Here is a 25840-nt window from a genome sequence, read left to right as displayed (position 1 = left end):
AGCCTGAGTGACTACATGCCCAAAGCTAGAATCATCGGAAATCTCCATAACTAGGATCCAAATCAACAAATTTTCTCTACGTAATGTGATTGTGCCACAGATATTTTGAGTAAGTAAGTAAAAGCTTGCATGGATTATCTCACACTGAATAAGAATCCATAGAAGGGCTCCGCCCTATGGTACATTTTTACTCCTTGGCTGATGCATGTCTGGATAGATTCTCCTTCCAGGCTACTCTGGGACCACTACAACACTGATGCTCCCTAGTTGCAATGGCAACACCTAGTCCTTGTTGTGGAATCACTGGGTTAACTAAAACTTCTGTTCCACTTTCTGAACATGGCTTCTCATAGGGCTACCTGTTCTTACACTCCCAGACCCATCTGAAGTTCATCATTTCTCCTAACCCCATTGAGGCTGAAATTAACTGAGAGAAAATGATGTTGATTAACAGCACTTGCAGAATGCTACACAGATAACATAGGGGAGTGATTTGGATTATCTGTGCACTTAAAGGGGATCCTGAAACTGTCCTGTTCTTGCACCACAGCATATGGGACTTTTGCTGTATGATGATGCAACTCCAAGCAACTCAAATTCTCAATGAATAAAATCAAAGCCAAACTACCAGGGGAAGCTGTAGTTGCCAAGGTAGCTGGAAAGAAATGGTGGCAGGCGAGGCAGAACCCCACGAGCAATCTTGAGCTCTGGGACAAGCTGCAAGTGACCTGCCAGGTGAAGTCCAGACACAGGCCCACAGGAACAGCTGAAGACCTATAGATAGGAAAAACTACATGCCCGAAAGCAGAACACTTTGTCCCCATAACTGGCTGAAAGAAACAGGAAAACAGGTCTACAGCACTCCTGACACACAGGCTTATAGGACAATCTAGCCACTGTCAGAAATAGCAGAACAAAGTAACACTAGAGATAATCTGATGGCGAGAGGCAAGTGCAGGAACCCAAGCAACAGAAACCAAGACTACATGGCATCATCGGAGCCCAATTCTCCCACCAAAGCAAACACGGAATATCCAAACACACCAGAAAAGCAAGATCTAGTTTCAAAACCATATTTGATCATGATGCTGGAGGACTTCAAGAAAGACGTGAAGAACTCCCTTAGAGAAACACAGGAAAACATTAATAAACAAGTAGAAGCCTACAGAGAGGAATCACAAAAATCCCTGAAAGAATTCCAGGAAAACACAATCAAACAGTTGAAGGAATTAAAAATGGAAATAGAAGCAATCAAGAAAGAACACGTGGAAACAGCCCTGGATATAGAAAACCAAAAGAGACAAGGAGCTGTAGATACGAGCTTCACCATCAGAATACAAGAGATGGAAGAGAGAATCTCAGGAGCAGAAGATTCCATAGAAATCATTGAGTCAACTGTCAAAGATAATGTAAAGCGGAAAAAGCTACTGGTCCAAAACATACAGGAAATCGAGGACTCAATGAGAAGATCAAACCTAAGGATAATAGGTATAGAAGAGAGTGAAGACTGCCAGCTCAAAGGACCAGTAATTATCTTCAACAAAATCATAGAAGAAAACTTCCCTAACCTAAAAAAAGAGATACCCATAGGCATACAAGAAGCCTACAGAACTCCAAATAGATTGGACCAGAAAAGAAACACCTCCCGTCACATAATATTCAAAACACCAAATGCACAAAATAAAGAAAGAATATTAAAAGCAGTAAGGGAAAAAGGTCAAGTAACATATAAAGGCAGACCTATCAGAATCACACCAGACTTTTCGCCAGACACTATGAAAGCCAGAAGATCCTGGACAGATGTCATACAGACCCTAAGAGAACACAAATGCCAGCCCAGGTTACTGTATCCTGCAAAACTCTCAATTAACATAGATGGAGAAACTAAGATATTCCATGACAAAACCAAATTTACACAATATCTTTCTACAAATCCAGCACTACAAAGGATAATAAATGGTAAAGCCCAACATAAGGAGGCAAGCTGTACCCTAGAAGAAGCAAGAAACTAATCATCTTGGCAACAAAACAAAGAGAAGAAAAGCACACAAACATAACCTCACATCCAAATATGAATATAACAGGAAGCAATAATCACTATTCCTTAATATCTCTCAACATCAATGGCCTCAACTCCCCAATAAAAAGACATAGATTAACAAACTGGATTCGCAATGAGGACCCTGCACTCTGCTGCCTACAGCAAACACACCTCAGAGACAAAGACACACAGTACATCAGAGTGAAAGGCTGGAAAACAACTTTCCAAGCAAATGGTCGGAAGAAGCAAGCTGGAGTAGCCATTCTAATATCAAATAAAATCAATTTTCAACTAAAAGTCATCAAAAAAGATAAGGAAGGACACTTCATATTCATCAAAGGAAAAATCCACCAAGATGAACTCTCAATCCTAAATAACTATGCCCCAAATACAAGGGCACCTACATATGTAAAAGAAACCTTACTAAAGCTCAAAACACACATTGCACCTCACACAATAATAGTGGGAGATTTCAACACCCCACTCTCATCAATGGACAGATCATGGAAACAGAAATTAAGCAGAGATGTAGACAGACTAAGAGAAGTCATGAGCCAAATGGACTTAACAGATATTTATAGAACATTCTATCCTAAAGCAAAAGGATATACCTTCTTCTCAGCTCCTCATGGTACTTTCTTCAAAATAGACCATATAATTGGTCAAAAAAACGGGCCTCAACAGGTACAGAAAGATAGAAGTAATCCCATGTGTGCTATCAGACCACCACGGCCTAAAACTGGTCTTCAATAACAATAAGGGAAGAACGCCCACATATACATGGAAATTGAACAATGCCCTACTCTATAATAACCTGGTCAAGGAAGAAATAAAGAAAGAAATTAAAGACTTTAGAATTTAATGAAAACGAAGGTACAACATACCCAAACTTATGGGACACAATGAAAGCTGTGCTAACAGGAAAACTCATAGCGCTGCCTGCAGAAAGAAACAGGAAAGAGCATATGTCAGTAGCTTGACAGCACACCTAAAAGCTCTAGAACAAAAAGAAGCAAATACACCCAGGAGGAATAGAAGGCAGGAAATAGTCAAACTCAGAGCTGAAATCAACCAAGTAGAAACAAAAAGGACCATAGAAAGAATCAACAGAACAAAAGTTGGTTCTTTGAGAAAATCAACAAGATAGATAAACCCTTAGCCAGACTAACGAGAGGACACAGAGAGTGTGTCCAAATTAACAAAATCAGAAATGAAAAGGGAGACATAACTACAGATCCAGAGGAAATTCAAAAAATCTTCAGATCTTCCTATAAAAGCCTATATTCAACAAAACTTGAAAATCTGCAGGAAATGGACAATTTCCTAGACAGATACCAGGTACCGAAGTTAAATCGGGAACAGATAAACCAGTTAAACAACCCCATAACTCCTAAGGAAATAGAAGCAGTCATTAAAGTTTTCCCAACCAAAAAGAGCCCAAGTCCAGACGGGTTTAGTGCAGAATTCTATCAGACCTTCATAGAAGACCTCATACCAATACTATCCAAACTATACCACAAAATTGAAACAGAAGGAGTACTACCGAATTCCTTCTATGAAGCCACAATTACTCTTATACCTAAACCACACAAAGACCCAACAAAGAAAGAGAACTTCAGACCAATTTCCCTTATGAATATCGACGCAAAAATACTCAATAAAATTCTGGCAAACCGAATCCAAGAGCACACCAAAACAATCATCCACCATGATCAAGTAGGCTTCATCCCAGGCATGCAGGGATGGTTTAATATACGGAAAACCATCAACGTGATCCATTATATAAACAAACTGAAAGAACAAAACCACATGATCATTTCATTAGATGCTGAGAAAGCATTTGACAAAATTCAACACCCCTTCATGATAAAAGTCCTGGAAAGAATAGGAATTCAAGGCCCATACCTAAACATAGTAAAAGCCATATACAGCAAACCAGTTGCTAACATTAAACTAAATGGAGAGAAACTTGAAGCAATCCCACTAAAATCAGGGACTAGACAAGGCTGCCCACTCTCTCCCTACTTATTCAATATAGTTCTTGAAGTTCTAGCCAGAGCAATCACACAACAAAAGGAGGTCAAGGGGATACAGATCGGAAATGAGGAAGTCAAAATATGACTATTTGATATGATAGTATATTTAAGCAATCCCAAAAGTTCCACCAGAGAACTACTAAAGCTGATAAACAACTTCAGCAAAGTGGCTGGGTATAAAATTAACTCAAATAAATCAGTAGCGTTCCTGTACACAAAAGAGAAACAAGCCGAGAAAGAAATTAGGGAAACGACATCCTTCATAATAGACCCAAATAATATAAAGTACCTCGGTGTGACTTTAACCAAGCAAGTAAAAGATTTGTACAATAAGAACTTCAAGACTCTGAAGAAAGAAATTGAAGAAGACGTCAGAAGATGGAAAGATCTCCCATGCTCATGGATTGGCAGGATTAATATAGTAAAAATGGCCATTTTACCAAAAGCAATCTACAGATTCAATGCAATCCCCATCAAAATACCAATCCAATTCTTCAAAGAGATAGAATAATTTGTAAATTCATCTGGAATAACAAAAAACCCAGGATAGCTAAAACTATCCTCAACAATAAAAGGACTTCAGGGGGAATCACTATCCCTGAACTCAAGCAGTATTACAAAGCAATAGTGATAAAAACTGCATGGTATTGGTACAGAGACAGACAGATAGACCAATGGAACAGAATTGAAGACCCAGAAATGAACCCACACACCTATGGGCACTTGATTTTTGACAAAGGAGCCAAAACCATCCAATGGAAAAAAGAGCACTTTCAGCAAATGCTGCTGGTTCAACTGGAGGTCAACATGTAGAAGAATGCAAATCGATCCATGCTTATCACCCTGTACAAAGCTTAAGTCCAAGTGGATCAAGGACCTCCACATCAAACCAGATACACTCAAGCTATTAGAAGAAAAACTAGGGCAGCATCATGAACACATGGGCACTGGAAAAAATTTCCTGAAGAAAACACCAATGGCTTATTCTCTAAGATCAAGAATCGACAAATGGGATCTCATAAAACTGCAAAGCTTCTGTAGGGCAAAGGACACTGTGGTTAGGACAAAACGGCAACCAACAGATTGGGAAAAGAGCTTTACCAATCCTACAACAGATAGAGGCCTTATATCCAAAATATACAAAGAACTCAAGAAGTTAGACAGCAGGGAGACAAATAACCCTATTAAAAATGGGGTTCAGAGCTAAACAAACAATTCACAGCTGAGGAATGCCGAATGGCTGAGAAACACCTAAAGAAATGTTCAACATCTTTAGTCATAAGGGAAATGCAAATCAAAACAACCCTGAGATTTCACCTCACACCAGTCAGAATGGCTAAGATCAAAAACTCAGGTGACAGCAAATGCTGGTGAGGATGTGGAGAAAGAGGAACACTCCTCCACTGTTGGTGGGATTGCAGACTGGTACAACCATTCTGGAAATCAGTCTGGAGGTTCCTCAGAAAATTGGACATTGAACTGCCTGAGGATCCAGCTATACCACTCTTGGGCATATACCCAAAAGCTGCCCCAACATATAAAAAAGACACGTGCTCCACTATGTTCATGGCAGCCTTATTTAGAATAGCCAGAAGCTGGAAAGAACCCAGATGCCCTTCAACAGAGGAATGGATACAGAAAATGTGGTACATCTACACAATGGAATATTACTCAGCTATCAAAAACAATGACTTTATGAAATTCGTAGGCAAATGGTTGGAACTGGAAAATATCATCCTGAGTGAGGTAACCCAATCACAGAAAAACACACATGGTATGCACTCATTGATAAGTGGCTGTTAGCCCAAATGCTTGAATTACCCTAGATGCCTAGAACAAATGAAACTCAAGACGGATGATCAAAATGTGAATGCTTCACTCCTTCTTTAAAAGGGGAACAAGAATACCCTTGGCAGGGAATAGAGAGGCAAAGATGAAAACAGACACAGAAGGAACACCCATTCAGAGCCTGCCCCACATGTGGCCCATACATATATAGCCATCCAATTAGACAAGATGGATGAAGCAAAGAAGTGCAGGCCGACAGGAGCCAGATGTAGATCTCTCCCAAGAGACACAGCCAGAATACAGCAAACACAGAGGCGAATGCCAGCAGCAAACCACTGAACTGAGAATAGGACCCCCGTTGAAGGAATCAGAGAAAGAACTGGAAGAGCTTGAAGGGCCTCGAGACCCCATATGAACAACAATGCCAAGCAACCAGAGCTTCCAGGGACTAAGCCACTACCTAAAGACTATACATGGACTGACCCTGGACTCTGACCTCATAGTAGCAGTGAATAACCTAGTAAGAGCACCAGTGGAAGGGGAAGCCCTGGGTACTGCTAAGACTGAACCCCCAGTGAAATAGATTGTTGGGGGGAGGGCGGCAATGGGGGGAGGATGGGGAGGGGAACACCCATAAATAAGGGGAGGGGGGAGGGTGATGTTTGCCCGGAAACCAGGAAAGGGAATAACACTCGAAATGTATATAAGAAATACTCAAGTTAATAAAAAAAAAAAAAAAAAGAAAGAAAGAAAAAAAAAAGAAATGGTAGCAGGCAATGTGGAAAGCAACCTTGGAGAAGACACAGTGAGTGACACAACCTTCCAGTGGGCTTTCACAATTCACAAAGAACGGAGAAGCAACATAAACTCATGGATTTTATAGAGAAGCCTTGCCCTTACCTCCCTGTACTCCTTTCCTTTGATGTGCTCCAAAGGATTTCAATGGAGATCAGTAGTTTTGCTGCTAATCACTTGAAAATCTACATTACAGGTGTTTTTGTGTCCTCTTTTTGGGGGTTGGATTTCTAAAGGACTTTATTTTCCTTCTTTTACACCATTACAAAAAGGGACCTGCAAGCTCCAGGCCTGTACCATTTGTTACCCCTGTGAAACGCGACTCACTTGAACATATTTCCCACTCCTCCCCCAGACTTCACAAGATAATTCTGTTATGAATTTTTTGAAAACAGAGTAAATTAATAACTTAAGTGTCCTTTTGCTGTACAGAGCTGGATGGAGATGCCTAATGACTGGGCAGCTGTCTTTCATTTTTCAAGGATGTAAAGTGAACTTTTAGAGTACTTTTCTCATGAAACTTGGAAATAGAGGGAAACACAGGTTCACTACTGCAAACACACACACAAACACACACACAAACACAGACACACAGATACACACTCACATGCACAAATGAAAACTTTGCTCTTATGCAGCACATTTCCTGTTGAGGGAGGAATTACTGGGAACAATGCTGTGTACAAGTCTCTTAGACTCAAGCAGGCTGTGCTGCCCTTGCCTGTACTCATTTCCACTTCAGGAAACATTTCTATGCAGATACTTGATGGTCCTACAAATAAGTTACATGTTCTGCACAGATAGCCTAAACAACACAACATCAAATTCCCAAGAGAGAGATTTCTAGGAAAAGACTCCATTGAGCTCTATGCTGACTCATCATAGACCCCTCACTAAAACTACCCTGTTTCCTTCCTCGAAGACCTTGGAAGCATCAGAGGAGACAGTGACTCATGGTCATTTACCAGGAACTTTTCATCACATTAGAGTGCATGTGATATTAAAACAACCTCAATGTCAGTCAGAAAAAGGCTAAATAAATAACATACAGTGACTTTTCTGAAATGCAGCACTGTGTACAATATTGAGAGGGAATCTATCCTGAAAGAATGCCGTGCCCATAATATAGTCAGCAAAGCAATGTCAGCAGAGGGATGCACTCTAGGATTCCATGCAAGATCATGGTGAAGCCAATAAGACAAACCAGATTCTTCCCGGGGGATACCTCTATTCAGGTAAAGTGAAGAATCTAATCCTTATTTTGAAAATAAGTGAATGGTTTAAGAATGTATTGAGACAAATATGAGACGGGGCTCCACCTGGAACTGGACCAGTGGTGCAAAGACTGCTGGCCAGCACAAAACAGGAAACTTCATGTTTGTTGAGAGACCTAGACTTAAAGGTCTAAGTTGGATAATGACTGGACAAAATTGCTTGTCATTAACTGGCCTCCCCGCATGTTCCCTAAGATGCAGGTCAGCACAGCAATACTCCTTTCTTGGTAAGAATTGGGGGTACATACGTATAACTTTGTTCTTGAAGTCTCAAATCTCTCATGCCAACCCTCAGACTTTGAGAAACCTTTTCCACATCCTTGCTCTTCTAACCAGCTTCAGACTGTAAGGCCCAGATGAGAACTCTCCAGGAGGACTCAAATAAGACAGGACTGACATGCTGCTCCTCAGGCTCTGTCAGTTACCCAAGATTTATGAAGCATGAAGACACCATCTTCATATACAGGGAAAAGAGTGAGTAACAACAAAAACCACCACAAATGACAACGAGAACCATTTCTTTGCCATTTCCACCAGGCTCTCCTCCTTGAAAACTACTTACTTCCTGGAGTCTCAATTGATCCCTATAAAGAAAACAAGCTCCAGGCTTTTGCTTCATCCCTCAAAGCCCTGTTCTAGTCTAAAGAGGGGCTTGCACATAGCACCCTCCACACATAATGGCATGTAGTGCTGTGATGTATGATCAACCTATCTCCCTTAATAAACTGCAGATTTTCAAAGAGCAGGAGCACTTGCTTTACAAACATGCAGTTTCTTGAAAAAGGGGCTCTCTCCACGGAAAGCCTTGTAAACCATCACATAAATGAACACTTGGATGAGACCTAGGTCAGGACATGGATCAGTCAATAGACAGTTACATTGGTTTGTCTATGGTTATGGTAAGACATGAGGACAACCTGACCCTGAGGCCTAACCCTACCTGCTGTTGCTTGGCACTGGGGTCACAGATGTTCATTCCGGCCTCTTCACAGAACCTCTTTGCCTCCACAGAGGATGCTGGCAGTTCAGTCTGCTCCACCAGCAGTTCTCTCTTCTCATTCAGCAAAATCTGTATATTGTTCTTCAATTGAGCTTGTTCACGCAGGAGCTGGGAGTGCCTGATGCTGAACCACAAACAAACAATGGTAAATCCCAGCCAGCTTCTATTTGCCTGTCACTCCTGCAAGTCCAATCATCCCTTCAAGGGCCCTCATCCCCAGAAATCCCCAGACTAGAGCCACACTATACAAGTTAGCACCAATTAGAGGAGGTCAAATCCAGAATCCACATTCAACATGAATCAAAGTACCTCTGAAAATCCTGACACTAAGATGGTTTATATAATCCAGGTAGAAAAAATGGTCCATATGGGTGCTTATATGTCCATGATATGCTAAAACCATCTTCACATAGTGGGGAAATCCCCTCTGAGGGTTAGTTGAAGACCTAATAGCTATACAATCTTTCCATGTGTTTCTCATGGATCACAGATCTTTAAATCTCCTGTCAAGAGTCCTACAGGTTCAGAGTTGATTGATATTCCCATCATGATACAAAACTTTCTATCTAGAGCATCCTTAATGGGGAAAATAACAATTGGAGGGTCTTCTATACCCTTCGAATGTAGGACAGCTGAGTTCAAGAGCTACAAATCTAAGACCCTTGCCAGGAGGCAGGCTTCTTGTTAAGAGTCAGACATTACAGAACCAGAGCCCTGACTTTGGTTCAAAGTCATACAGGAAAGAAGCATTTCCTGCCTAGTGCTGGGTTCTCATCTCTGTCAGCGACTCACTGGTAGGAACTGTTCACTTGTATGAGCTCCTTGTACCTCTCCATGGCATCACTTATTGAGTTGGTCATCATTTGCATAGCCATCATTCTCCTCTCATGTTCGGATTGAAGTATTGGCAATTCGACATCCAGCCTGTGTTGGGACATGGCCCAAGGAACAAATAACCATCTGAACTCTTGATTTCAGAACTAGGTGAATTGTAAATAAAAAACCCAATAAAAATTCAAATTTAAGAAATGAGGGGGAAGAATGTGGCAAACACAAAGAAGAGAGCAAAAACACAACAGTGAGACTCCAACAACATTTCTTTCAAGGAAACATTTCTATGCACATCAGTAAAGAGTCATTTTGAAATAAGGACTCTTTCAAAGGCTGTGGAGATATGGTTCTGCAAAGACCCTCTGTACTGCAGTGGCTTGGGTCCAACAGATAGTTGTGATGACATTTCTTTTCTTTTGAAAACAGGGATTCTCAAACCTTGTTTCCTACTGTTCCATGAATTCCCAGAGGGCATAACTACTTTGACAGGGAAGAGGATTTGTAACCCCTCGTTCCCTCAGGATGGTCCTATCTACCACCTAAGTAAATAGAAGATGCAAAGTACTCTGTGGGCTTCCACACCATCATGACCTGCAAACTGTCCATCACACAAATCCTCAGATCCCATCAAACTCCCCAGACTCCCTGACCATGAGCATAAAACCCACAAATACTTTCACATACATACATACCAACCCATACACAAACACAAGTAGAATCCCAACTACATGCATGGAGGTGCCATAGAATCAGTGTATAATGAACAAAATCAGAGAAAAAGAATGATGACGTGCAGGCATTTCATTCCCTCACTTAGAGGCAGCAAGTATGACCAGGTCCTTCTAGTTGTTAACAGAACCAATGCTAATCCAAGGAGCTCAGGGTCAAGTACAAAAGAGGTTGACCCTAAACACACAGCACCTAGCTTCTCTCACAAGCAAATGCCTGCCAAGGCTCTTTAAAATCCAGGATGGGAGGTGAAACTCTCTGGTGCTATGAGGAAATCTTGGGTTAGCAGAGAGAGAGCACAAGACAGTGAACAGGTTACTGGGCATAATGACTACCTGAGGTCCCAATCATCACAAATATAAAAGTCCAGGATTTGATAAAGTTCATCCCTCTCGAATTTACACTTCTGGATTTCAAGTTTGAGTTCCTCCAGTTCCTTTCGACACTTCTCTTGCTCACTGATGACATTTTGGGATGATGCCTTCCTACCAAATCCTGATAGATAAATAGATAGATAGATAAACCCATGTGAATTTGCATATTTGAGGCCCCATGGGCAGAAAACATCATTCTGAATCCCAAAAGGAGGTTGAGGAAGGGGAAATGGTAGAGACTGGGTGAATCCCGGAAAGAGCAGAAAAGCTTTCTTGAACTGGATTCTTAAGCTATGTCCCTCTTCCCAAGCTCTAATGCCATACACGTGCCACACTCACTATTACAGGACCCCTGACACTGAAAGTTATAACCTGACTGAGACATAACCATATGGGACATTGTTATCTCATATCAGCTGTGGTGCAGATAATCCTGGAGTTCATAATGCTTAGCACCATCAAGCTCTAATCATGTGTGTTCCAGCCCAAAGTGTCTGAGAACTCAATTCATTTTTTGGGTGCATCCCTCCTTGTTCTTGCCATCAGAGACTTATGTAACCTACAGTAATCTAGAGGATGAAGTGCTTCAACTCCCAACCATGGATGGTCACATTGTTAATCTCACATTGCCTCCTTCTGCCATTCATTGACACTCACAATTAAAAAGCTTCCAGAAAAGAAACTGAAGGCTTACCACTTTCTGGCTTTCTCTCAAATTAATGATTAGGAACTCCTGACTCTTGGTTTGCCTTTGAGAAATCCCAAGGCTCCTGCTTGTAAGGCCTATTCTTAGAAGGCACATCTCAAACCTACCTCCTTGAGGATGTTCCCCAACTCTGCCCAGGACTCACCAAGCCTTCCCCAGAATGATTTCCTCCTTCCTGTTTTACTAGAGAGGGGGTCATCTTCCTTCTGCCTTGGTGTGGTCTCTCCTTGATCTCCACTTTCCTTGCGAAATAGCCTGAGCAGCTGGCGAAACATGCCTGCTTGTGAGCCCAAAGGGAACTGAAGGAATATCCCAAAGGCAGTTGGTGTCACCACAACACTGGTGACATCACAGAAGCTTCTAGGGATCTCTTAGATACAATAGATTGTCGAGTGAAGGGCTTACTGATGATGTCAGTGGGAAGTTCTACGGTCTACCTGCTAACTAGCTTTCCCCAAATGGATCATTTTCTGTGGCGGCCCTTTCCTCCAGTCTCTCATGTGTGACTGGGAATACTGTTTGGCAACCTCTATTCCAAAGCTAGATGTTTCTCTCTGCTTCATTACAGGTCATCAATGCTTTTGCTGGGGAGAGTTGCTTACAACCCTGAATTAGAGAACAGAGTTTTCTTAGCACCCAAATCTCTAGGGACTAAGAAGGAGGGAATTTTTTCAGTCAGGCTCACTGCCTAGCCTCTCCTCTTCAGCTGAGTTCACTGGTCTATGGGGCCCTAGCACATTGCTTAACCATCTGCTCATGACTGCCTGACCACACTGACCACCTGACTGCACTGACTTCTTAAAGTCGTTCTCTAGAAAGAGCACAAGAAACCAAAGAGAAACACCACAGCAAACTTTTCCCATGGGCTTTGCTTAACCTTAAGTGCTTTCATTATTTCTTTAAAAGAGTGAAATATAATTTCAGATATTCATATGGCCAAGACACCTGTGCAGTAGTCATTGCTTTATCGAATGTGGTGCTAAGTCAAAAGACTCCTTTATTCTATCACAATGTTATCTGTATGCTGTACGATGTATCTTTAGAAAACACAACACTAAATTCCTAAAATCTAGACGTTTTAAGACATCAGCTCATGGAGAAACATAACTGCTTACCTATCTAGACTGGCCTTTTTTGCTATACTGCAGGTACAATCAATTTTCCACACTACTTCCATGATTTTCAAGAAGGTTTAAGACAAAAATAAGTTGAACATAATGGCCAGAAAGGGGGTTCTGTCAAGTTGTCTTGTGTGGGACAAGATACTAAGCTATGACTGGTAAGCCTAAAACCACCTGTTCCCAAAACTAACAGAACTTACAGAAAATACACACTTTCTTATCATTCCTCTGCCCCGATGGTCAGTGATTTATTGAACACCTACTACGATCCTAGCACTGTGCATCTAAGGGTGTGATGGTGAATAAACAACTTAATAAAAAGCGTCATTAAGGAATAAAGAAAAATGAAACATAACTTTGAAACTCAGAATTCAATATAAGCAACAACACCATTTCTTAACTGGTGATTTCTGAAAACATCATTTTTTCCATGGGCTTCTACTGAAATGATACTCAGTCTCGATTTTGTAAGTCACAAATAGGCAAGTCACACTTCATTCTTGACTCCCACAACTGTCAAAGGGACAACACCATCGCTGTCCATTGTGCTTCCCTATCAATCCTGCTATGGATGGTAATAAATTCCAGTCTTTTAAATGTGAAAACAGGCCACCAAAAATCCTTGAGGGAAAAGGTTGTTAAAATTACACAAGCCGGTATATTCTCTAAAACTTTCACATAGCATTTTACTGATATCACAAGGCAAATTCACCAAAAATATTTAACCAATAAAACCAGAAATATTGAATAGCTCTGCAAATAGGATCAATAATCATATATACTTGAAAACAACTATCATGGAAACAAACTTCATACTATTAGAAAAGATACATCACAAAAAGCTACAGAAGAAGCAAAAAAGACACTACATTTCTTGGTTTAAAAGTTAGGTGATACACTTGATCTTTAAAGACAGGCAATGTACTTGATCTTTAAGCCCTTCAACTGTGCCCTGTCCACATAGAAGCTGAAGCCGTGGATGACAAGGCAAGATGCAGTTTCACAATGGCCTCTTACACAGCATCACAGTGGTCTACTTCACTAGATGGATCCAGGATGATAACAGAGAAACTTTCACAGTTCCTGAGCACTTCTGAGTTCAAACACCACCAGTGCCCACTCTGTGCTGTTGGCACATTCTGACCTTCTCCTAAGGGTTGTCAGCCACAAAAGGGACGGGTTAGCCCCAGACAGCATTCACTGCCCAATCCTAAAAACCCCCTCGATTCTGAAAAAGCCACATTCCATCCTTGCTCCATATTTGAGGAAGCCAAATGGTTGGTCTGGCTCAAGGCTCTACTTTTCTTAGCTCATCAACTTTCTTTTTCTGCTTCTTGTCACAAGATGAATTTTTTTTTATGCTGCAACTACACTGCAATATTTGAAGGAAACCACCATAAACTCTGGGTGTCACCTCTTGAAATTTAAAATTCACAAAACAATTCGTGGCTTTCTAAAGAGCACCATGGAAAATAAACAAAAACAAGCAAAACCATTCCAAAGGAACTTGCTGATCTGGAGGCCTGCTCATAGCAGGTAGGAAAGAATTAAATTATGCGGAACTGTAATCTCTCAGAGATTTGGAGGCTAAAAAAAGGAAATTTCTGTTTATGTTCCCTTTCTCCGAGTATTTGAAGGAGGGGTATTTTACATCCTCCAAATACCATCCCTTGCAAGGGGCAACCAATTACAAAGTAGATCAGAAGAAATCTATTAATATATATTCACTGCCTAAGGTTTTAAGAAAATATTTTCCCACGATCCCTGTCCTTTAACATACAATATAAACATTACAGGGAGTGTGCCACCAGGCTAAGCTGCCTCTGAAAAGCCTGTCCTACCTTGGCAGGTACAAGGCCATTTAATTCCAAGTCAATCTGGAGAGAGGTGACACCCTCAAGGTGCTCTGAGGATGTCAGAGCACAGCTCTCATGCACACTCCAGATCACCTCTCCATTCTTTCCCAATGGCATGGGCTTTGCAATCCCTGCTTCAGCTCTCCAAACATCCCTGAACCCTCCCTTCCCCTACCCAGTGGGCTCACTTTGCAAAGCCTCCTTCCACCACTGCTTCCCCAGGGCAGGGAGAGCGAGCCCAAGGAGGGGCGCGGGACTCCTACCTACCTTGATGATGCTGCTCTGGCGGTGCAGTCCGCCTGGCTCACTGTCCTAGGGACCAGACCCGGAGGCCGGGCTAGGGATCCGCGCGAGCTCCACGCCTCGAGGTCCCCTGGAGGGCTGGCCAGGGCTTCTTCCCTGGACACTGGGAGGCTGCAATCTCCTTTGAAAATCCCGCCGCTGTCATAGCGAGGCTGCTCTTGACCCAGGTGACACCCCCACCCCCCGCCGCCGTTACCGCCCCCTTTCCTGGCTGCTTCTTCTCCTTTTTCTTTTCTTTTTTTCTTTGTCTTTTTGATCGCGACGTGGCGCCTACAAAGAGCTCCCCTCCAACAAGGAGGACATCGCACAGGCAGAATCACCCCTGGGGCCTGTCGGGATGGGGAGAGGAGAGAGAGGAGTCAGCTTGGGCGGCGGCGCCGCGGCTGCCCGCACCTACGGAAGGAAAACTCGCCCAGGCACAGGCGCCCCTGCGGATGCCAAAAATAGCGCGCGGGCCACGTCCGGTCAGGCGCCGCGCTCACCGACGACCTCCGCGTCCCCTCAGACACGGCTCCCGCGCGTTCGAGCGGCGGGGTGGTAGGGACACGTACGCCCACTCCGCAGCGCAGGCAACACAGGGAGGCTCAGCACTGGGAGCCGCATCGCGCGGAGCTCCGGGCTCCGCCCAGGCTCCTCAGTCCCCCCTCAGGGCTCAGCGGAGGCCCAGGGCGGCTTCTAACGCCCCCCAGGCCCACCTTGACCTACCTGGGGCCATCGCCTCCTGAGCTTCGCCCTGCCCTCTACAGGCCGCGGGACCGGTCCAGGCCCGCGGTGTGGGCTTTGGGATTGTGGTAGCCACTCTCCTTGGCTGGCTCAGCAGGGCGCAAGCCACAACCTGCTGTCCTCACCTGAAGGCATCCTGAGGGGGCTGAGAGCCCACATCCTGCAGCTGGGCCGCAGGGCATGGGGCCATGGTCTTGGCTCTGCACCTTGTTGCCAGCCCCTCACTCAGAACCCCGTCCCTTTCCATCCTGCTCTCACTGAGCTTCCTCAGGGACCAAACCCTTTACACATACAGAAATCAATTCCTTATGTGCCCTGGACTGCTAAACCCAACGTGCACGACTGGTTGCCAGGATCTGGGGTAGGGATGGCATGACTGGCAGGACTGAGAGACAGAAGACCTCCCCAGAGTTTATTTGGTGCCTCCCCATTGTCCCACGGAGGTTTATCATTGTAGACTCTCTCAACTGTGTCTTTCCTAAACCTGCCCCCAGAAATGCTTGCTTGTCCAACCCCTAGTGGGTACCGTCCAAATCAGGACCATCTTTTGGGACAGGGTCAAAAATCAGTGATCAATGTGTCCCTCCCATATGCAAAGACTTTCCTTAAACCTCCATTCCTGGAGCCTAGGAAGAGTGCAAGACCACTGCGTACCCTGGCAGAGCCATTGGCAGAGTGGCAGGACTCTTGTGCACTGTGTCATACCAGAGGCTCCACCCACCTCCCTGTACCAGGCACTCTGAGGCCCATCTCCTGCCTGGTTCTAGCTCCAGTTTTTCTCTCACTGTATTCCCTGTTATGGAAAAGACACTTTCCCTGGGCCCAGGAGTACCTGAGAGTCCCTTAGGACAGAACTTAGAGACCTTACCCTCATTAGCATGATATGGTACCAAACTGCCAAAGTCTCAAAGGAAATGAGCTTTCCATTCATAAACATGCCCACACTTTCCTCAGATGCAATATCAAAATCCCTCTCTGTTATTCTTGGGGTGTTTTAATTCTTCTGATCCCCTGGCAAGCTTTTGTAGAACAACTGGGCAAGTCAAATAGGACCTACACATTAACAAATGTTTCTTATGCATAAACAACATTTTAATTCTTTTTCCCGCCCCACCCTTCATATTAACTCCTTTCATAGTTTAGCCTCAAAATACTTTTGTCTTCAGATAGTTTCGAAGGAACTGTCAAATCAGCTTTTCATTTGATTTATTAGATGTACTGTCATAAGTGTGTTTGAGTTTGTGAGAGGACAGAATGCAGGGGTCTTCCTGTAGGAGTTCTCTAGTAGTGATGTTTTCACTAATCACCTAGAGGATCCTGCCCCTCCTGTAGTAGACTCTAATCCTCTGCATTTACATGTCAATAGAAGAAACCTGATGTAGCCAACAAAGATTCTTCAACCCTTTCCCTGAGAGCTCTGAACTGAGTAAGGGCATCCTGAGGGTCATACAACCAGAATGGGTTGTTGTTTTAGTTGTTTGTTTGGTTGTTGTTTATGGACCTACCGTCTACTTCACAAATGCCCTCCAAAATGAACACTTGTCTATTTCATTCTAAATTCCCAACAAATCGTATCAGGGAGATTTCATTGAAATAAACTTGGCATTTAAATCAATATGTTCCCCAAAGCATCTTGGCAGATCTGTAACTAATGATGCCAGACACCCAAGGCCTGTGCCAGGTTCTGATTGATCCCTCACCTAAGTACTAGTCTCCCACAAACTCCTGCGCACACGTGTGTTAGAAAGATACTTGCTCCACAAGCAGCCCACCGTTAGGTACCTTGATGTGGTGACAGGAAGAGGAATGTTCCTGTAACATGCAATTCTTGGCTCCCAACCTGTTTTTTAAGCTCAATTAAGAGGTTTTCTTCGTTACAAACAATACAATAAGCAAGTATTTCTCCTCCTTCCTGCATGTGCCTCTTCAGTTACTAAGGGATTCCTTTCCATCACTCCTGTTCTGTGAGCAATGGTGTTCAAGAAATTGTAAATAGTATGCCAAAATCCTTGCTGAAGTGTTTTCATGGCATTGTAAAATTCATAGACGTTAGAGTTATTTTCATATCCACTTATCCATCCATATTGAGCTATAAAACCATTTTAGTCTCCTACTACAGAGTCAACTTGCTGGGACACACAGGGGCTCTCAGAGATTGAACCAACAACCAAAGAGCATGCAGGGGGCTAGACCTAGGTCTCCTACACATTGTAGCAGATGTGCTACATGGTCTTCATGTGGGTCCCCGAACAATTGGAGTGGAGATCGTTGCCAACTCTGTTGCCTGCGGTTGGATCCTCTTCCCTTAACTGGACTGCCTGGTTGTGCCTGGGTGGGAGAGGATGCACTTAGGCCTGCTATGACTGGATGCTCCAGGGCGGGGCAGTACCCAAGTGGGGCTTCCCCTTCTTCTCAGAGAATGGGAGGAGAAGGAGGTAGTGGGGGAAGGATTTGTAAGGGTGGAACTGGGAGGAGAGGGGGGATGAGGATGGGGGTGATTGGGATATAAGTGAAAAAAGAAACAAGGAAGAAAACCAGGAATCCCTACAAATAAAAAACTGCTTTAGTCTTCTAAATCTAAGCTGATGATTCCAAAGAGAGAGAACTAGAACCCTGAGAGAAACAGATGATCTCATTGAAAAGGAGAGGTGCCTGCTTAGCAAGCAGAAACTGTCTTCGAGAAATGCACTCATCAATTCTGAAAGGCAGGTAGGTGTAGCAGGGATCACAGGTTGGGATTATTCCCAGGATCAAAATGAAAGAACATATGAGAACTAGGGCTTTCCTGTGCAGCCAGCCCAGTCATCGAATGCAGGCAAGAACAGAACAGCAGAGAGGACTGAATGGTGAATTACTGGTCCTCCTGCCCTGTCCGGCTGATTCCAAGATGTCCTCAGGGAGGACATCTAAGCATCCTGGGGTGAGTAGGGCATCAGAGAGTAGTTCACATCCAGGTTGTCAGCAAAGCATGCTTACCTCCCTCTGAGCTGACACCCCTCCCTTGTGACAGAAGGAACAACAGCATAACAAGAGCAGGAACACATTTGTTTCCATTTCACAGACAAGATGCTGAGGCACAAATGAAATTATGCAGCTCTTCTTGAGCCAGCACTGTTTCTGTCACAACTGATCAATTTGAAGGGGGAAAGGCAGGATGCCATTCACTAAAGTACAGCCCAATAGAATGGGTAGTTGTAGGCAGCACCATGGTTTCCAGAACAGTGGGACCCAAGCCAGTCACCTGGTCAGCTAGTCCTTTAACCAGAGCACTGAGGGTTGAGAATGCCCATTTTCTTGATCTTTCCCCATTTTCCTCCCTGGAACCACAGGACAAAGAGATACTTCCGAACATCCGAAGACCATCACCATCTTGGTATAGCTTGAGGCTCATCCATGTAGCTCAGCGAAGAAGCAGTGAGTTTGTATCAGGCACCTGGTTTCTTTAAAGGCTTCTCAGAGTCACCTCTCTTAACTCACACAGAAATGCACATGGGCTGTTAATGCTCTTTCCCCATTTTATGGAGAGAACTAAGGAGTCAGGATGATGAGTGTCCTGATAAGAAGTGAGATCTCTCTTACACTCCGGGGTAGCTTTAACCCCACCCTACTCTACCTAAGACATCTCCACTCTCTGGACTGCACAGAGAAGACTCAGCTGCCTCCTCCACTCCTCTCGAGCGGGGCTGTATTTAAAGGAGAGTGAGTCTTGAACCTCCAGGATGATGGTGGGATGTAATTAAAGCAGAAAGATTCTGGAAGAAAAAGATTAAAACCAGAGCTTCCCTTTACTCCAGCTGCTCCAAACTAAAGAACTGGTGGGGCCTGAGCTCGGTCCCATCTGGTGGACACCTGGCCTCCAGCTCCTCTGGAAGCAACATTAAATGAAGGAGACACAGAGAGAGCTGCTCGCACTAATTTCACCCTGGTCAGGGTGGAGGCTAACGGGAGAACTTTCTTAAAACTGCCTGCTAATTGTATATAGAGATAGACAAATGCCCTTCTGCTGAAACAAGAAACAGGAGCATGAATTCTATGACAGCATATTCTCCTATTATGTTTATAAATAAATAAAAAGAATAGTGTTCTACAGAGACAAGCTCACAAAAATGAAAGCCAGTGTTCCACAGTAGTCCTCTCAGAAGGAAACTAGAGGAACAACGAACACATTTTAATGCTGTACCCAAAATGCCTAGCATGGAAATAATGAGCCAAAACACAGTAAGAAAATAAAAACACAATCGTATAAAATAAACCAAACAAAAGTCGTATGCATTCTGACAAATCAGGACAAACTGGCAGACTATTAACCACTAAAAAACAGTAACAAGTTACTGTGATCAGCGAAAGGTTAATTTGATTTTTATTACATTTCAAGAAACACTGTTCAGGACTAGGTATGCAGCCTAGTGGTAAAGGGTTTGCCCTGGGTTCAATCCCTAGCCTGCAAACAATGGAACCAACAAAAAGCCATTATTCTGAGCTGCAAGTGTCTGACTAATTGATTTAATAGTCATGCTTTCCTGATTTTGCACAGGCATGTAATAAAAACACATAGTCAGAAACAGAAAACAGTTGGGTGAACTAGGTGCTATTTTCCCACTACATTAGTGATGAGTTCTTCCGAAGCTTTTAAAAAATAAGTCATTCCTATACTACTTAAATTGCTCTAAGATAAAGTTTTAAAGTATAGCATGCTTTCTTCAAATCAGTATGAATTTTTTGAGCCCCAACTTCATCATAAAAGTACAAAACCTGAGTGACATTTTACAAGCAAAGAAAAATAGGAGGGAATCCATCCAACAGAGGAACAGTCAGGATTCTCCCTGGAGTAGAGTGTTTGTATCTGTGCACTCGATTATAAGAAATTAGCATCACACATATGGCTCCTTCTACACCAACCGCCACTAAGTACCATTTGGACATTCCATCACAATGTTCTCAAGAAGAAAGATGCAAACAAACACGAAAAGAATGAAATTTAGATTCTTTTTTATCAGGCTGGAGAGATGGCTTGGTGGTTAAGAGCGCTGCTTCTCCAGTGCTCCCAAGTTCAATTCCCAGCAACCACATGGTGACCCACAACTATCTGTAGTGGGATCCAATGCCCTCTTCTGTCTGAAGCTCTCTTCTGCCATGCAGGCACACTCGCAAACAGAGTGCTGATGTACATAAATAAATAAATCTTTAAAAATAAAACCTTCTAATCAGTTAATGTATCTACATCTAGAAGCTAGCAAAGGGTCACAGCAATATTAAAAATAATTCAGAAATGGTAAAGGGATGTAAGAGAGTCACAAAATTCACTGGGCAAGATGGTGTATGCCTGGAATTCCACAAGGCTGAGGTAGGTGGATTGCCTAGAGTTCAAGGCTAGCCTAGACTAAAGTGTGAGACCTTGTATTTGAAAACAAAACAATTGGGGAGTGGATGGAGAGAGAGACAGAGGGACAGAGAGACATAGAGTGAGTGGGAGACAAAAACAGAGACAGGAGAAACAGGGACAGAGAGAGACCTCGATGTCATTTCTTGCACTGATGACAAGCTACTGAAGAATGTGAATGTCTCCTACCAAACACTGAGAAAATGCTAATGACAGAATGGGTTTCTTATTAAGATATCATAATATGTAGATGGAAAAGTAAAGGGATGTATAATAAATAAAAGAGAAATCAGACATTGGAAAGCCTAAATTTAGAAGACTGTGTTTGTTTAAATCATAGGGGAGGGGTGAGACTATGTGGGGGAGAGAATAATCGGAATAAATTGTATATGTGTATGAAAATGTTAACTAAGAGCAACCAATGAACAGAGAAAAGCAGGTTTAATTTACAATGAAATTGAGTTGCCATATGACACTATGTAACATTTTGTAAAGTGATTATATGAATTATCTGCAATAAAAAATCAATTGTTATTAACGATGTGGTTGTGTTCATATTAATTTCAAATATTTAAAATTCTTTTTATTTATTTGCTTATTTATTGATCGATTTTTTAAGATAGGGTTTTCCTCTGTAGACCTGGTTGACCTCAAAAGAGATACACATGCCTATGCCACCCAAGAGCTAGCATCAAAAGTGTATACTCACCCATGAAATTTACATTCTGAAAGTGATAATAAAATTACAGCTCTCAACTTGGTACAACTATTGAACAGTGATCAACTGAATAGAAATATAAAAAACACATTTAAGGCATTAGGTTACTGTTGTCAAGAGAATCTTGAGCAGCATATTAATTCAAATCATCCAAGAGACACATTTTAATAGAAAACAGAAAAGTGGGTAAAGATAATTTAAATGTTTTTAATCTATTAAACATTTTAAAGTGCATTCGATATGAAAGTTGTAAGTCATATACTTCACATTTTTGCTTATATACCATCTCCTATTTTATGTGCATTCTACAAATATTGTGCATGTTTATTCAGGCTCCTAATATTTCCCCATGACTGATAACATTCACAGAAATCAAATTGAGCAAACTGTATATGTTGACATATAATAGAATTGTATTCTACACAGTATAGCATAAAAATATGTATATATAACTTCCCATATATGTGTATATACAACAGTAAATGGCTAAAGAAAATGAGTATCACCTTTTCATTGTGGAATTATTTTCCTCAAAATCCTGAGAAGGTTGAAATTTCATCAAATAGTGACCAGATTGGAAAAAAATCCACAAAATAAAACTCTTATAAAGAATCTAGTAATACTAGCAAAAGATACAAAAATATTAAAGTCTCAATGAAATAAAAAGCCCAGATGAAATACTGTATAATATTTTTTCAACTCTAGGATTATGTATTTTTGTACAATTATCAATAAAAGGCCTGAATTTTGAAGAATTCAAAAGTAGTGCAGTATAATTATGCAGTGGTCAATACTGTTGCATACTATTTTACATAACTGTAAACACTCTTTCTTTTGTTCCTTGGTCTACTGATAAACTCGGGTAGATGTATGGGGAACCATTGCATTGTAGACTTAAAATGGATTAATTTGGGGGTGAGTAAGTCCTATTTTGGTAAAGTTGCTTTAAAAATAAACGTTTGGATATTAGTACAGCAAGTAATTCTCCCTGAAGGAAAAACCAGACACCAAGAACCTAGACCACTGCTGTCCGTGAGAAATTTCTACATGATAGAAATATTCTATATCTGCAGTGTTTCTGGCTATGGATTCTGGCTGGCTGTTTGCCTCCTGGTTTGCCTGCTGTGACTCAAATAGCCATGTGTGACCTGTGGGTGCCATTTGAACAGTGTAGCCACAGAAAACTGAAGCAGTGTAACCAAAGACTCACCTAGGAGTCAGTTGACCTCCTAGAAGGTGACTTGGGAAAACGTTGGCAATGATAGCCTCTTGGGGAGCTCAACTTCACCAAAAGCAAACTGTGAATCCTTTACTCTTCTGCAATAGTCAGAATGCAACTGGTCTCACACCCACCCCAACCCTCACCAAAGACACTTGAGAGGGAGCTGAACCCACCGTGTGCTTTAGATTTCAGTGTAGAAAGCACTTCCTTCAAAGTGGAGCAGACTGAGATTGCCAAGTCCTTTGTGTGGCTCCAGGGACTTGGGCCTGACATGGGTGAGGAGGAAATGAAGAATGACATTGGACACACATACATGGGGAAGGCTGGGTCCGTGGGCTGGAGAAAATGCAGCATCCCAGAAGCTCAGCATGTTTATTATATAGAGTTGGCCAGGAAGCAGGGCTGTTGCACAGGGCAGCAAGGAGGTGGGCATTACATGCAGATAAACAAAGAGGGGAGGACTATGCATATGTAACTGACAAGGGGCAGATTTAGCTAATCTCAGTAGGAGCAGTCTCTGCAGGGAGCAGTCTTCAGGCTGCAAATATCCAGATGGGGCCAGGGAGAAAGGTAGAGTAGACTTTTTCTGCACACACTATCAACACCATCCTGAGAAGGCTTTGGCATGTCTCTGAGACTCAAGGGGCATGGGGGCCTTTGCCTTTTCCCCATGGATAAATGGCGTTGGGTCCATGGCAAGGTCATATCATGTTTACAGCACACATCCACTCAGGGCTGCACTTCCTCAGGGCTTCCTCGATTCCCACAGTGAGATCTCAAAAGAAAAACAGAAAACAAACAAACAAAAAATGTGCTCAGTGAACTGGTTAATTCCCTAAACTGTACAGATCCAGTGTCCTAACTCTAGGACTTCCTCAAAGGCTACAGAAAATCCTGTGGACCTAAAATAAGCAAAAAAAAAAAAAAAAAAAAAAAAACCCTTGCCCCCCCACAGAAAATGAATGGGAGAAAAAAAATTATTAAAGTTTTTCATAGAAAATTGTTTAAGAAAAACACACGGGAATTGTACTTAATAGAGTTAGTGTGCTGAGATGTGAGAGCCACTCACAGCATGCAGCATTTGGAAGTCTCAGACAACTTAACAGAAGAGGACTCCTAATTATTCTTTGTGACCACTCTCCACATACTACTCACAGCTTAATACTAACCTTCATAATTGAGTTGGGGACAGTATTCACCATAGCAGATAATTGAAATATTAGTGCACATAGACACAGACACACACACACACACACACACTCACACACACACACACAAAACACACACTCACACACTCACACACTCACACACTCACACACATACACACACACATACACACACATTCAGAAGCACACAGAAGAGAAATGTATATTCTATGAAGTTTCTTGGCATATTTTTATTTGTAAGCCTCAATGCTGGAGTATTCTTGGTTTTGCATAAAGTGGGGGGAAAAGTGTGGCTTCATTTTCCCCCTTTTGAAATGACAGATATCTGTGTGTTAAACATACTCTGACGGCTGTCCAGGCTGCCTCGGCCTATTTGACAGCATCCAGGTCACCTTGGTCAGGACAATGGTTGCTCTTCTTATTGGCAACTGGTTTGCATCACAAGAGTTTTCCACATCCTTACCAATGTTAGAAGTTTGGTGACACAAGCAGCTTGACAAACAGTAAAATTATTGTGGTTTTGCCTTTCTGGAGGACATTAAAATTTACATGTTTTGCATATGGCATTTTTTTCTTAGCATTTAGTCCTGCTTTAGCACTGTTCAAATGTGGCCATGCAGCCAGCATCCCTTTGCTCCCGGCTCTCAGCACCCCATTCCCGTTACTGATCTGATGCATACTTGGTCCCAGAGATGGACAGCAGAGGGATTTGACACACAGCGTCCACTCTGCTCCACTGCTTTGCTTTTTGTAAATTCTTTTCAATGGCTATTTCTTGATTTATTATTACTACAAACTTGACTTGTCTTGATATTTTGAGATAGGATCTTATTATGCAGCCCAGACTGGCCTTGATTTCCCAATTCTCTGGCCTTAGTCTTCCACCATTCCCTGATTCTCAGTTTGTTAGTAGAGGTAGTTGTATGGCCCCATTTCCAAATCAAATGTTCTTCTGGCTTTATTACTTTGCCCTTTCCACAGACTTTTATTAATTATGCAAAGTATATGGTGTTTAATGTTTAAATACTAGATATATTAACTCGTCAGTCCCCAAGACAACTCTGTGAATTAACACTCGTTATCATCTTCACTGTTCAGATAAGGGAATTGAGTCACACAAAGATAAAATAACTTCTCCACGGTTGAACATCCAATGGCCTATAGTATGTCTGGTGCTGCTGTACATTCAAATAATAAATTCTGTACCCTAAGGTCTGGTTGCTCCAAGACAAGGAGATCCTCATGTATACCAGATTTTTTTTTTTGCCTCCTAAGTTATCCCTGACTGGTAATAAAATCCCTACAACATGGGCTGGGCAGAAGAGAGGGGACAGAGCAAAGTTTCCCTGGGCCTGGGGACTCAGGCAGGGTCCACGAGGAGAAGGAAAGGACATGGGGGAGAAGGAAGGAGACACCACCCCATAGGGTAGGTGGATTGTGAGTGTATTACCATGAGGGCCAGCCTGTCAGAACAGGAGTGGCCCAGGCAGAGCATGGCAAGCAATACCTCAGGGTTATTGACAGGGAAGCAGAAAAAATAGCACAGAGGGTTGATGTCTGCCCAGCTCTAGTACTTTAAGGCTTATTATAAATCTATAAGTTTTGTGTCTTTTATTTGGGAACTAAATGATCTACGGTGGGGTAGAAACCCCCTAATAATATTTACTGTAGCAATGGTCACTCAATTGTTGTGGTATTTTAAATATAACACACATTGAATTTCACAATTCAGATGCAAGGCTTTTATATTTCCAATGTGACTGTACACCTGAGGTCA

General features: G+C 42.4%; 1 protein-coding gene and 1 long non-coding RNA gene across 9 annotated transcripts in view; one reads left to right on the top strand and one right to left on the bottom strand.

Moving 5' to 3' along the window:
- Positions 1–25840, top strand: part of LOC134480315 (uncharacterized) — an 89022-nt gene that overhangs the window by 22610 nt on the left and 40572 nt on the right. The gene's annotated exons all lie outside the window — the stretch shown is intronic.
- The window catches only part of Spetex2l2 (Spetex-2 protein like 2), a 70036-nt gene that overhangs the window by 26569 nt on the left and 17627 nt on the right, over positions 1–25840 (bottom strand). For 2 of the 8 annotated variants that reach the window (XM_063267819.1, XM_063267818.1), the window contains exon 4: positions 8875–9058. The exons of 1 other annotated variant lie outside the window; for it this stretch is intronic. In XM_063267819.1, coding sequence (XP_063123889.1) covers positions 8875–9058 — 184 coding nt within the window. 5 more of the 8 variants (XM_063267823.1, XM_063267822.1, XM_063267821.1 and 2 more) reach the window with 5 other exon arrangements.

This window comes from Rattus norvegicus, chromosome 9 (genome assembly GCF_036323735.1).
Source record: "Rattus norvegicus strain BN/NHsdMcwi chromosome 9, GRCr8, whole genome shotgun sequence".
Classification (NCBI taxonomy): domain Eukaryota; kingdom Metazoa; phylum Chordata; class Mammalia; order Rodentia; family Muridae; genus Rattus; species Rattus norvegicus.
The sequence above is the reverse complement of the archived record's forward strand: the minus strand, read 5'-3'. Positions and strand labels throughout refer to the sequence as shown.